Genomic DNA, 15,385 nt, shown 5'->3' with positions numbered 1-15,385 from the left:
ATTATGTCAGTTGAACTCGCTGCACACTGTTGCGAGGATGAGGGTGTGTGTGTGTGTGTGTGTGTGTAATGGAATGGAAGCAACACTGGCAGTCAGCCAGTTTGGACCAGTGCCAGTGTGACCAGTCATGTTGTTCTCTGATTAACTCCTGCTCCCTTGCGCTGGTGCTTCTCACAGACTCAGACTCACATTCAAATATACACAGGCACAATAAGCCCAGCAGTTTCCCAGGAGGTCTGGGACATGGTGCATGTGCACACACACACACACACATCCACACACTACCAGTGCCATACACAACGAGGAAGCTTCTTGTGATCGATTCTGTTGTCATGGGATGTTTTTCCCTAGTATTGATGCTTCTTAATTAGTGGTTTATTAGTACAGACGGTGATTGTTACCCTCAAAATGATTTATTCCACTAACTTTTTGTTCTTAATCTTACAGTGTTCAGTAATGCCAGTCATAAAAAAAAATTCAGCACACAAATTTTCTGTTCTTCTAATCTTAGTTTAACTTTACATAAGAGATCATGTACGTCAGGGTCACAAAATATACCCTCACAGGGCAAATAAACCATCCCGAAGTGAATATTTTGCAATAATGACTATTAGTGATGCACCGAAATGAAAATTCTGCACCGAAACCGAAAATTTAGGATGCACTTGGTCGAAAACCGAAACTGAAGCCGAAAATGGCTTCTTTTAATTGAAAAAATTGAAAATTGAATTGAAAAAACAATATAATAATCAAACTTTTATTAACAGTTACATAACAAAACATAAAATATTTTTTACAATAAATATAAATAATAATTATTCTTCAAGTTTTATGTTCCATCAAATAAAATAGTTTTTTAAAAATTGTGCAAAAAAATCCACAATTTTGGAGATTTTTGCAGAACAAATGTTACATATTGCAACTTTGGTGTCCTCTCGTATAGGGCTGTCACTTTTGTGAAAAAAAAATCCTGTTCGATTTTTGAGACATAGGCAAAGTGTTCATTGAATCGTTAGTAAATTGCCTATATTTGGCGTTGATCCGTTTTTCAACGCCAAATATAGGCAAATCCACCGACAACTAAACAGGCATTAGGGCGAACGTAAAGAGGGCGCTTGAGACGCGCACAAGTCAGCAATGTGGACTGCCATAACATCAATGAAAAACATTACTGAAGGCTACATTGATATTATGCACTAATAGGCTGTCTGTGTGTGTGTGTGTGTGTGTGTGTGTGTGTGTGTGTGTGTGTCAGAACCTGCCGTTGCTGTGTGACGCGCGTTCACTGCGAGCGTATAGTGACGAGCTGGACGCGCTCCAAGAGAAGGCCGTTAAAATCGATTCCCTGTTTTCGTTTTCGAAACTTGTGTTGGTTGGTCCGATCGATTGTGCAGCTTTTGTGACAAGCTTTTTTTGATTGTGACAGCCCTTTGACATGCTTAATCTTTGATAGGCAGACGCGTGATAACAGCTCGACCGTGAGTGAAACCTAAGCGCTTGCGCACGGATGGGAGGGGCGGGTGACATTCATTTTCGCTTTACGTTTTCGGCTGTTTTTTTTATTTCGGCCCGAAACTGATAATGCCATTTCGGCGGAAAAATTTTCGGCGGCCGAAATTTCGGTGCACCCCTAATGACTATCTAACTGTATATTATCTTGATTTTTACACAGCTATTTACCTAATGAATGAATAGATGGACTTGAAATATCGATTTAAATTTTAAGTATTATATATTGTGAGAATAATATATAATATAGTGCTTTGAAGTGCTTTGAAACTAGTCCAGTATAAGAAGAAGATGTCTGAATTAGAATGAGCTTTATTTGCCAAGTGTGCACAAACATACATGGGATTTGTTTTGGTTTCCAGGACCTCTGGGTAAATACATACATAATGTATAACATTATGAGAGAAAGAAGAACATAGAATGTTTAAATGAGTAAAGTTTATGCAAAATAAAAATTATAATAAATACATTTTTAAGTAACTTACATTAGATTTGACAGTTTATGTACAGATGCGTGCTATATGAACTGTATATACAGCTGTATGAAAAAAATATACAGTTTAGCGTATTGGTTCTCAACCAAGGGGCCTCAAGATATACATTTTTCTAGTTATTTTATCTAAAATAGAAATTGTTATATTCCACTGTAATAATCTACTTGTTGTGGACAGTGGGGGACTTGGAGTCAAAAATGTTGAGAGCAACTGGATTAGCGGCCTATGATACAAAAATAATTGACAGCAGAATGCCAGAATGAGTTTTTTTTGACAGAACTGTTTAATAAGTAACTTTTTCAGGTTGTAATGAAAATATGCCCACTAATATTTACACCTAAAGTTTTTTACATTGCATTATTTTTAAATTGCATTTTTGCCTTTCTTCTGTGCTGTTAGCCAGAATTTTGAATGAGCAGATCCACGAGTATAACACGGGTGTGTATTGTTTGCAAAGTCGCAAAGGTTACGAGGTGTAGAACTAAAAGCATTTCCAAACTCTAGGACAACAGTCAGTCCCTCTGCTGAGCCTCCAGGCTTTGATATGACATGTAGCAGCTCTAGACTACCTGAAGCTTCACTTTAAATGGGTTCAAAGTCATAGCCCAGCTCTCCCTTCATTGCTTTTGACAAAACGAGTGGTGTGTGTTTTCAGTCAAAAAGAATGTCACCTTGTCACCGGCTCAAATACCTCATATGAGGATTGTGAAACAAATCTTGGACATTGTTTGTATAAACACAAGAAAAGTGTATGCTTTTTTTTTCTACTCCCAAGTCTGAGAGTCAATTTTCTTGATTTGTTGGTCTGGTTTTGTTCTGAAAGAGCTGGTAATAATGTCTTGATGGAAGTGAAACATTGTGTGATCATTTATTGCATTGTGAAGAGCTCCCTCTATTGAAATCCTGGCGAGATACTTATTTCAGCATGCACACTTAAAATACAGTGGTGTATTGAGATCTAGATTAAAAGCATACAGACATTTTCAGTGAGTTCTGAAAAACAAATGTGCAGGTATGGTAAAGGTTTTACACAAAATATCGAAGTACGTGAATGTCATAAGTAATTCATTAACTACTACATAAATATACATACTTTTGCCCATACTTGTTGAACCTGTAGTTGCTGAAGGATGAGTCTGGGTGTGATCACATAGTGTTACAGCAGCCTAGGGGGTTTGACTCTATAAGTCATCCGAAACCTCGAGGAATCATTGAGACGCTTCATGATGATCACACACGTGTGCTCAGCAACTGAGTAGATCAGTAAGGAATGACAGACCAGACTGGCTCATGAATGACATAGATATGTGACTTGTGTGCACATAGTGAGCCTTTAATCAATAAACGGTCCGTTTAATTGAGACATTTAAAAGATTTTGTTACATATATTATTATTAGTTTAGAAAAACAGCTTAAATGGAGTTACTCATGAATTATTATCAGTGCAGTTTAAAAGTCTGAGACCAGTGAAATGCTTATGTTTAGCATTTTTCTAATGTATTACACAGTTGGTATTTCACCTTATAGCAACACAATAAATGTCATATGTAAAATGTTTTATTTGGATCATCACCCTTTGTCCTTTAGCACTCAAGCAATATGAACTTCACAAGTTTGTTTAAAAATGTACATTTCTATGCATTTTTTTTTCTTTTCAAAATTTGTAATCTTTGTGTTGTAGTTGTTGTTTTTCACATCTTAATTAGATTTTGAATCGCAGCTTATCAGTGTAGTCACAGACTTTTGGACATGACTGTATGTGATTTAACAAAATAGATTAGGCGTTATAATCAGTGATTTTAAATTGTGAATCATTCCGTTCCGGTTCATGGGGGTCTTGTGAGAGTACATCAGTGCTCTGCATTCCTGCAGTAACAATGCTGGGAATAGAACTAATATGAGCATAATGGACCACTCAGAGGTAAAGCAGAGCTCTAATGTATTTTCCATCTGTTAATATTTAATGCAATGTTGTAGACGTCATTACACTTTTGACTTAATTACCCCTTTACTGATCACCCTAGTTTAGTGATGACCTCCTCAACTGACAGTGTCACAATTACATCACTTCTTAATGAATCGCTAATTTACTGTTTTAGCTCCTGGCAAAGCGGGCAAAATGTTGGATAGATAAAAGTAAGCAGTGTATGTAAAATAAAATAAGAATACTTTTTTAAAATGTTTCTTTAAATTGTAAAAAATATATATTTTAGAATGTTTAGAAATATTTAACACAATTTAATTTGATATAATAGTGTTCCTGTTGCTCAATTGGTAGAGCACTGTGCTATCAAGCGCAAGGTTTGGGGTTCGATTCCCCGGGAACACATGATAGGTAAAAATTGATAGCCTGAATGCACTGTAAGTCGCTTTGGATAAAAGCGTCTGCTAAATGGATCAATTTAATTTAATTTAAATTTAATTTTAATTTAATTTCATTTCATTTCATTTCATTTCATTTCATTTCATTTCATAGAAGTCCTGATTTATCCCAGAATGTTCTGTTGTCTGACTTGTGCAACGTCTGTATTTAAATCTGCATACATTAAGAGAAGCAGGATTCTCGTGTTACACATTCTGTGCTTTGTTCTTAAGGGTTTACATTCTGTCGCTCAACAACTTGCCAGGCAGTTGATCATACTGTATGTCATAGCTTGTGCATCGATATCTGCACAAACACATTAAACCCACACATATGTACAACCACTTAGCAAGGGTAGATTCAGTTAAATTAACTTTGATTCAAATTACACCTTTGTCATAAAAAGTATGAAGCATATACAGACTTTGTCAGATATGATCTATGCAGGTGACTTGACAGGCTTTTTTGCATTTTAGAGCTTCATTCTCAATTAGAGATTTTTCGTAGTTTGCTTGTGATATTTCAAACACAACATGTTGTATTTGTGCTGTAGGCCTTGGAAATGTCACATATGGTTAAAAGCCTGTTGTGTCTTATTCACACTTTAAACCCACTGTACCTTTTTCCGAGACATTGATTGCATCGGTCCTTTAATATTGGTGACAGCTAATACACTCCTAAATGATCAGTTATTATCTCTCGGGGCCTTGTTCCATGTGCCCCGCTGTTTCCAAAGGTCATCCCTCTGTCTTCCTGTATCGATCTGCTCGCCTGTTAACATAGCCTAGGACTTATTGAAAGTGAAGGTTGAGGAGCATATTTCCATCAGGTTGCAGTCTTTTTCTTCACGAGACGGCTTTTAAAAGGCTCTTTTGAGCATGTCCATTCAGAGAGAAGGGACAGGATGAGAAAACATAATGGATATGCCAATAAAGGGAAAAGTGCCCTTAAAATGCATGTGGTTTTCCACTGGTGTGAGTGTATCAGCATCCAGCCTTAATATAATATATTTAACCATGTACTGTATATGCTTGACATTTCATAGCTTCATAACTCTAATGGCTTAAAGCAAAATCCTCAAAATACTAACAAAGCATCTTTTCATTTCACAGCTGTACGAACTGGACGATGATGAGAAAAGGAAGGAGTTTCTTGATGATCTCTTCAGTTTCATGCAAAAAAGAGGTGAGTCTTATATTATAAAACATACAATAATATTCAGATATGGGTAATATAGGTCTTTCTAGCACAATTTTGGACATATTCCAGTTAAAATTGTATTTACTTATCTTCATAGAAAATTGAAGAAGAAATTCATTTTTTATTATTTTTTTTATTGAGGTTCTTCTTTCATAGGAACAATTAAAATAAGTAGGTTTGATTTAATAGTGTGTGTCCTATGTTTGAAAACAAAGCAGCATACATGTCTAACCACCCATATGCAGTCTGGCCAACAATAGAAATGCTGGGTTTATTGTTTTGGTAAAGGCTGAGAATGTCTAGATACTATTGTGATAGGATTTTTCAGGTTTCCTGTATGTTCTACAAAATCAGTCAACGGTGAAAATCAACAGTTTAACACTAATATTGGACATGAACAAACATGTTTAACATAAAGTATTCAAAACAAGTTAGTTCATATATTTGGAGTAAAGTTCAATTGAGCTGATGCATCAGTCATACAGCGCTCATATAATTTAAGGCTTTTTATAACCCTTTTTAAGACCTGAACAAATCAAATGAAAAACGTAAGGCCCGGGATAGGGCAGTGTCTATTGTAACATATTAACCATTTAATGACATGAAAATACAGGTTTTCAAAAAAATTATAAACATCACATTTTAGCCTTCAAACCAGTCAAACATATATCTTACTGAAATCTGTGACTATTACATATTTACATGTTTGTTAATGTATTGTGTGTTGCTGACCTTTCAGCCTTTTAGCAGTACAATATATATTATTACTAAATAGCTCACAACATTTTGACAGCTGACTATTTAGAGCTCATTTTATGCTTTTGTCAGTACGTACTATATATCAGTGCTGTAATGTAGTTACATTTTTGAAAATGTACAGTGTTAGATTACTTTGATTTCATTTAATAAATTAGTATGTCATTATATTAATGGTGTTATTATATGATTAAATTCAACATTTTATGAATTATTATATAATTGTATGTGCCACATTAAATTTATGTGAATTAATATAAAACAAACATAAAATAACATCCCTAAAATAACCATAAAATAGTAATGCAAGAATAAGGTCATAAGGTTAAGAATTAAGTATTTATTAAAATATTTTTATATTATTACAAGTCATAATATTTGCACATAATGTGATTAATTCAATAATAATCTTAATTCGACATCATTTGTGCTAGATTATACACCGTATATTATGTATGGAATGGAAAACTTTTGAGACTTTCCATACCAGTGACACATTTTTTGTGATACATCATGTGTGGCCATTTTTGACTAGTCAAACCATCTTTGCAACAGATTTTCATGTTTTAAGCAGAACTCCACCTTGGTGGTTTGGTTTAGTGTTTGATGCAGTTACAGGTCACAGGATATCTGATTTATTTTCCCTGAGAGTCAACAGATGAAAGAGAGGGCTGAATTGTCATTTAGCTCTTTCTCATCTGTGATGACAGGAATGCAAGGCAAGTTTTAATCGCAGTTCATGCTGTTGTTATAGTGCCATGGGCTAATCCATCCAAGACAGCCAGCGAGGAGTCACCCAGTCTGGTGATGCCATGACATAAAAATGCCTGAATGCAGTGAAGTGAAGCTCTTCCCGTAAGCTCAGGCATGAGATCCAATATAATTAAATCCCCGCTGCCCTGTTCTTATGCTTGATGTCTAAATCTGTATTGACTTCATCGCTCTGGATATCAGCACACCCAGTGCAATCATCAGGAGTTCACTTACATTTATACAGTTTTGGTTTGAAAATGTTTAAAAGGTATTTTATACAAACATATATTTAGTAGGGATGCACGATCGTGATTTTTCATGAGCGCCAGTACACCAGCTGCTGTTTGCTTCCTGCTATCTGTGCCTCAGACATGTAGCTCTGCACTTCCAGTGCTCAACGGATGCCCGTGTCCTGCGCACAGATTTCGAAATACTTCCACACATATTACGTGATAGCGAATGATTACAATGTAGTCTGTGCAAGCGGGCGCACTTCTGGAAAAATCGGCCAAAAAAAAGACCAAAAAACGATTTATGGTCGGTCTACCGGTGCATTCATAATATTTAGCTATCAGTAATGAACATGAAATGAAAAACCCTGTTGTTGTTTAGGAATAAAGGCATTTTACATTATGTCTGTTATAGATTTTCCTGCCATACATGAGTCTTTCGGCACATTATCCAGGTTACCTGCCGTACTTGTTTAACTGTTGTGTTGTCAATCATGTCTCCATGGTGTTAAATGACCAAGTGGCATTTATAGCTGTGTTATCATAGTGTGTAACTGACAGCATGAATAGAATGGGAACTCCCATTTAACTTCCAGCATATTAAGATTTGTCATTCAATATGGTGGTTCTTGAGTGACAGTTGGAACTGTACATCACTAGGAACAAAACTACAAGACTGTGAGGATTCACATTACCTTCCAGCAATACATGCTCAGTTAGCACGCTTAACAGATTTAGTGGGGAAACAATTGTCATTTAGAAATTGCAAGTAAATTTCACAAATAGTTACAAAGAAGAAACAAGTACCACATTGAAAGACTGAAATAGTAAAACATACTCCAGTAATCTTTATTTACAAAAAAATCATTTGTTTTGACATTTTTTTTTACTATGTAGATGCTAATAGACAGAAGCAGTTCTGGGGGTCACTGTATCTGGGGTTTGTTAGTCATTTCTTAAGTATAGAGAAAAATTGTGCCTTGTGTGTCTTGGAACACTTGGTTACTTTAGGTCCATTTTCCTTCACCTAGCAATATCAGGCATCTGTGTGCTTCAACAGTGACAGGAGATAATATATTAAATCCATATGATAAACCCATATAATAATATGATGAACCCAGAGATTTTTTTCATGCTAGAGTGAAACTATTTGCTCCTGTGAGATCTTGAAACGTGTTGCCCCCAAAGAAATAAGGTTGTTCATAGTAGCACACCATTAGTGGTTTTTCTTGTTTGAAACTTGGTAAGGATTATTTTACAAATAGCATGCTGCATATTATAAATGAGATTTCAAGACATATTTGAATTGAATAAGATTAATACCATGTTGCAATTTGAGATGGTAGCACAAACAGCTGATATCATGTTACAGCTCTTATTAAAAGCTGCACTTTACTGAGAGTGTTTTCCCGAACTTTAATATTGTAGCTCTTTGACAGATATTTCCTCTCTTGCAAATACTATCTGTACTACTGCATTGCTTTATCAGACAGGTTTTGTTGTGTTTATGATTTTGTGGAGTAATTGTAAATTATTTTAGAGTGTTTTTCACAAAAAGGGGTTGGTGTTATAGAGGGTTGGTTAAATGTTGGTATAAATGTCTTCATAAAAATAAGAATTATGAATAAAATAAATAGGCTATTTATAATAAAAAATGAACACATGGGAAAAGAAATGAATTGTTTTTCCAGATGTTAATATGTAGATATTCTGAAATACATTATAAGTTATGATTATGAATTAGAATAATATTTGTATGTATGTAATTGTGTACATTTTTCATTTTGTTTTGTATCACTAAGTGTTTTCTCAACTTGTGTTCAGCGCGCGTTTCACTCTTTTCGTCACTGCGCGGTTTGACACTCTGCTCAATATTCCGCTCTATGAATGAACGTTCAGTCAAATGCATCCAGAATTTTCGGTTTCAGTTTCTGCCCAGAATTTTTATTTTGGTGCATCCCTAGATATAAGACTACATGTTTTATTAAATTTAATTTAAATTGAACAGTAATTTTCTGTCAAATGCCCCAGTTGCTGAAAGGTCTGAACAACTTTTTTGTACAAGTTCAACTTGCACTGTAATATCGCAATATATTTAAAATCTTAATAATATTGTATCGTGACACAAGTATCGTGATAATATCATATCGTGAGGCCTCTGGTGATTCCCTACCCTACAGTGACCCGACATCCGCCCTCTGTCTATTAGTATTCTACACAGTAAAAACGTATCTTTCAAAACTGTAAATAAAGATTACTGGAGTAATTTCTACAAGAAAATACTATTTCAGTATTTCAATGTGCTTCTTCTTTGTAACTACTTGTGAAATTTACTTGAAATTTCTAAATGACAATTGTTTCACCACCAAATTTGTTAAGTGTCCTAACTGAACATGTATTGCTGGAAGGTACTGCTTTTTATCATATACTGTAATAATTGTAAATTTTTCATTTTATTTTTATCACTAAGGACTTTCTCAACTTGAGAAAATTAGCAATGTTCTGCTAGATCTGTATGGTGCACAAAAATAAGTGATAGTTAATTTCGAATAGACATAATGCAAAATGTTCACCTCCCAGAATGACGTTCCACATCAGTTCAGTCACAGGATCAAATAACATCTTGACGATAGTAAGATAATTAAAACTTTGGCTGAAATCTTTTCAGCTTCACTATGTGTCCGGAACACATTAAAAAGCAATACACGAAAGGTTCTCCCCCGCTGTGAGGGAATTTGTGCCAGGACTGTTGTCCCCTGTAGGCCTGGCCTAAGACCAGAGGTCACTGGCCTTCCCAGTGTCCCCTGAACCTTGCCATCATCAATCATAACCTGTCAAATGCGAAACGTTTGTTGCAAGCCCCTCTGTGTACTGAGAAGGCTGTATCTTTTTTCACATCGAAATGGCTGTCTCTATTTTACAGCTCAACACAAACAGTCCTGTGTTTAACTCCACTCATGAAGAATGTAGATGATATTCCCTGCTCCCCCAGAGAGCTTTCTATAGAGAGAAGTATTTATGACCAGCTGTTTGAGACCTGTAAATGAAAAATGTACTGCAAATTATACCTCTGTCAAAGCGGAGATATCATGTGATTCCAAGAAAGTTTTAGAAACATGGACAGTTGTTTTATGGTGGTTCGGTGAAAACTTTCTTTGTTTGACTCTGGCTATACTATCTATGGTGGTCTCATTATATGAAGAGAAATGCGATTTAAACAACTGATGTAAATCACCTAATTGTATACTTTTCTTTTGAGATGCCTTGATGATGAAGAATAAATATGCCCATCATGGAAGAGACTTTGGAGTGATGGGCTCATTTACGACCACTAATCTTTAGGCAATAGAAACAATGCAAGTGTTATTGCCTATTGTAAACTGATAAATTCCCACTTTGAATCATGATTCCCACAGGAAGGCAACAGTAAATTGATCACATCTTAGGGCAGCATCAGCACTTTCTTTTGAATAAATCAATAATTGACACTTTTATAATTACCTGAAATACTAATGAAGAGAATGAAAGACCATAAGCAACCTTGATGAATGAGTCTTTTAGTTTCTGACATATTTTCAGTTCTAATTTCCCTGTTTTCCATAGGACAGAATTCAGACTGATAGCACTCCCAAAGCACACCCCTGAAGTGTGTTGAAATGCCATTCTGTTAAGATGTTTTTAATTTTAATTTTTTATTTTATTTTTATTTTGATTATGCTAATTTACAATAATTGGCTGCTCCACAAAGTACCTCCTTTTAATTTTTTGTTGTTGTTGTTGTTTTGTTTAGCTTTTTTTAAACATGCACTATATGTATGTCTTTGATTATTGTGCTGCATTGGTTATTTAAAATTATTTTATTTTTTTATTTTACGTTTTTATTTTATTTTATTTTTACTTGTTTTACGGTGTATAGAATCATATTAATCAAAAGTATGTATGAATATAAAAAGTACAAATATGTGGCTAGTCATAACCATCTACCTTGTTTCAATTAAAAAAAACTGTAGATTTAATTATTGCACCTTTCTATAATTCTGTAATCTCTCTCTATCTCTCTCTATCTCTATCTCTATCTATATATACAGGTGCATCTCAATAAATTATTTCAGTAATTCAACTCAAATTGTGAAACTTTTGTATTAAATAAATTCAATACACACAGACTGAAGTAGTTTAAGTCTTTGGTTCTTTTAATTGTGATGATTTTGGCTTACATTTAACAAAAACCCACCAATTCACATCTCAAGAAATTAGAATATGCTGACATGCCAATCAGCTAATCAACTCAAAACACCTGCAAAGGTTTCCTGAGCCTTCAAAATGTTCTCTCAGTTTGGTTCACTAGGCTACACAAACATGGAGAAGACTGAAAAAAGTGAAAGTGACATGACATTCAGCCAAATATGGTGACCCAAACTCAAAATTTGTGCTCTGCATTTAACCCATCCAAAGTGCACACACACAGCAGTGAACACACACAAACCCTGAACACACAGCCGGAGCAGTGGGCAGCCATTTATGCTGCAGCACCTGGGGAGCAGTTGGGGGTTCAGTGCCTCGCTCAAGGGCACCTAAATCGTGGTATTGCCTGCCCAAGATTCAAACCCAGAACCCTAGGGTTAGGAGTCAAACTCTCTAACCACTAGGCCACGACTTCCCCTGCTGATCTGACAGTTGTCCAGAAGACAATCATTGACACCCTTCACAAAGAGGGTAAGCCACAAACATTCATTGCCAAAGAAGCTGGCTGTTAACAGAGTGCTGTATCCAAGCATGTTAACAGAAAGTTGAGTGGAAGGAAAAAGTGTGTAAGAAAAAGATGCACAACCTACCGAGAGAACCGCAGCCTTATGCGGATTGTCAAGAAAAATCGATTCAAGAATTTGAGTGAACTTCACAAGGAATGGACTGAGGCTGGGGTCAAGGCATACAGACATGTCAAGGAATTTGGCTACAGTTGTCATATTCCTCTTGTTAAGCCACTCCTGAACCACAGACAACATCAGAGGCATCTTAACTGGGCTAAAGAGAAGAAGAACTGGACTGATGCCCAGTGGTCCAAAGTCCTCTTTTCAGATGAGCAAGTTCTGTATTTCATTTGGAAACCAAGGTCCTAGAGTCTGGAGGAAGGGTGGAGAAGCTCATAGCCCAAGTTAATTGAAGTCCAGTGTTAAGTTTCCACAGTCTGTGATGATTGGGGTGCAATGTCATCTGCTGCTGTTGGTCCATTGTGTTTTTTGAAAACCAAAGTCACTGCAGCCATTTACCAAGAAATTTTGGAGCACTTCATGCTTCCTTCTGCTGACCAGCTTTTTGAAGATGCTGATTTCATTTTCCAGCAGGATTTGGCACCTGCCCACTCTGCCAAAAGCATCAAAAGTTGGTTAAATGACCATGGTGTTGGTGTGCTTGACTACTCAGCAAACCCTGAAGAGAATCTATGGGCTATTGTCAAGAGGAAAATGAGAAACAAGAGACCAAACAATGCAGATGAGCTGAAGGCTACTGTCAAAGAAACCTGGGCTTTCATACCACCTCAGCAGTGCCACAAACTGATCACCTCCGTGCAACGCTGAATTGAGGCAGTAACTAAAGCAAAAGGAGCCCCAACCAAGTATTGAGTACATGTACAGTAAATGAACATACTTTCCAGAAGGCCAACAATTCACAAAAAAAAAATGTTTTTATTGGTCTTATGAAGAATTCTTATTTGTTGAGATTTTGTTAAATGTGAGCCAAAATCATCACAATTAAAAGAACTAAAGACTTAAACTACTTCAGTGTGTGTGCACTGAATTTATTTAATACACAAGTTTAACAATTTGAGTTGAACTACTCAAATAAATTAACTTTTCTACAACATTCTTATTTATTGAGATGCACCTGTATATATGCATACATACTGTATATATTAGAGATATGCTCCATAGTATCCTATTGTCAGCATTTGAGATCACAGATACATGATGTTATCATGCTAATTTATTTAATTATTTACTTAGTTTCACAGCAGGAGAGTGAACCAACTCCAGGGTAAGGCTAAAAGCAGCATAATGTTAGTGTAATCTATACACATTATATGTGTATTTGATATATCGGCAGCCATATCACCCTGGAGCCCAAGACCAGTTTCCCACTGAAGCTAAGCAGGGCTGAGCCTGGTCAGTACCTGAATGGGAGACCTCCTGAGAAAACTAGGTTGCTGCTGGAAGAGGTGCTAGTGAGGCCAGCAGGGGGCGCTCACCCTGTGGTCTGTGTGGGTCCTAGCGCCCCAGTGTAGTGATGGGGACACTATACTGTCAACAAGCACTGTCCTTTGGATGAGACGTTAAACCGAGGTCCTGACTCTCTGTGGTCATTAAAAATCTCAGGATGTCTTTCGAAAAGAGTAGAGGTGTGACCTTGCTAAATTTGCCCATTGGCCTCTGACCATCATGGCCTCCTAACAATCCCCATATCTACTGATTGGCTTCATCACTCTCTCTCCTCTCCACCAGTAAGCTGGTGTGTGGTGGGCGTTCTGGCGCACTATGGCTGCCGTCGCATCATCCAGGTGGATGCTGCACACTGGTGGTGGATGAGGAGATACTCCCCTGACAATGTAAAGCGCTTTGAGTGCCTAGAAAATTGCTATATAAATGTAAGGAATTATTATTATTATATATTTTTGTTAAATAGCCTATGGATGTCATAAAATAATTTAATAATTATTAAAATAATTTTTAATATGACTGAATTTGTATTTAACATGATCATTTAATAGAAACATTTGAAGTTGGTAATTATAATGCTTACATATCCTCAGTTATTCAGATAGCAGCTACAGAAAACGAGCCAAGAACATTAACATCATCAAAGAACATCATCACTGACTGAGTTAATGCACTTTAAAAAAAAAACATCATTCCCGTTATAAATCAGTGAAGCCGTCTACACTATGAAGAGTACATGTCTCATACTTAAATCACATGAACATCTGCACTCTGTTGTTTATGATGTGGGAATTTGCGAGAGAGCAGAATTCAGTCAGCGAGCGCACGCACTGAACAACAAAACTCTGGTGTTTCAGAGATGATTCATCTGAACGTCTCTGATTGGCCCTTGCATTCATAAACTCTTACAAAAGGAATTGTATGTGATTGATTATAATGCACAACACTGTAACAACACAGAAAAATAAATATTTTCAACCCAAGCAGAGATTAATTTTTTATTTAATTTTTTGTCAAATGGAAAGCATGTAGGCAAACCTGTTGCTAGCTCCCTAGGAAGAGTTGCCTTTGTAGCATTTCTTAAATGTCACTTTTGGATAAAAGCATCACCCAAATGCATAATGTAAAGCTACCTAGTGTTCCTGACAAACACATTATAGAGGACTTACTAATGCTTGTTGGTCAGTTCGATTTGCCTGTTTTATACACATGGATAAAGTTTTTTTCTAGCGTTGTGTTTACAAATTGGCCCTTCATTTCATGCTTCGCAAAACCATGCAATCGCAGGCACAATGTCCTTCCATTATCTGGCTGAAGCGAATGATTAAAACGCAGACTGCTGATGAAGGCAGCCACATAGATGATTGGCCCCAACACCAGCTTATTCACTTCAGCACATTTTCAATTAAACCTTTTTAGCCAGTGAGCAATTAACAGCAGGCAGCTATATGAGCTTGGCGAAACGTGTTTCTCTGCGCTCCACAATCACTCGTTGTCATAATGATGCATGACCAGATCAAATTGTTTGGGATGACAAAAGCTCGTACTGGCCTTTATTCACTGCATCTTATTCAGAGAACTAGAGGAGAAGAATACATCAGCTCAGAGATCGAGCGCTCGTAAATCTTGTTTAAAAGACTCTTATCCAGGTTCAGATTCAGTCCAAAGGTGCCTTTCATAGAGTCAGGTTTTATTTATTGCTCCAGCCTCATTTCACTTTGCCTATTGTGCATGGGAATAAATAAGTATTTGTGCATTATTGTGTTTTAACTTTGTACATTATAAGGTATGTTAAGTAAGGAGTATGTTAGGAGGGAAGGTTTTACAAGTGATGTCCGGAGGGAATATTTGCCCAGTATTTGCTTT

The 15,385-nt window shown here is 36.3% G+C and overlaps 1 protein-coding gene across 3 annotated transcripts in view; it reads left to right on the top strand.

The window, feature by feature from the left end:
• arid3c (AT rich interactive domain 3C (BRIGHT-like)) overlaps positions 1-15,385 on the top strand; it is a 169,200-nt gene that overhangs the window by 134,266 nt on the left and 19,549 nt on the right. For all 3 annotated transcript variants that reach the window (XM_059547891.1, XM_059547889.1, XM_059547892.1), the window contains one exon: positions 5,478-5,550. In XM_059547891.1, the coding sequence (XP_059403874.1) occupies positions 5,478-5,550 (73 nt within the window). The remainder of the gene's footprint in view (positions 1-5,477; positions 5,551-15,385) is intronic.

This window comes from Carassius carassius, chromosome 4 (genome assembly GCF_963082965.1).
Source record: "Carassius carassius chromosome 4, fCarCar2.1, whole genome shotgun sequence".
NCBI classification, from domain to species: Eukaryota; Metazoa; Chordata; class Actinopteri; order Cypriniformes; family Cyprinidae; genus Carassius; species Carassius carassius.
Note: the sequence above shows the minus strand (reverse complement) of the source record. Positions and strands in the feature narration are given on the sequence as shown.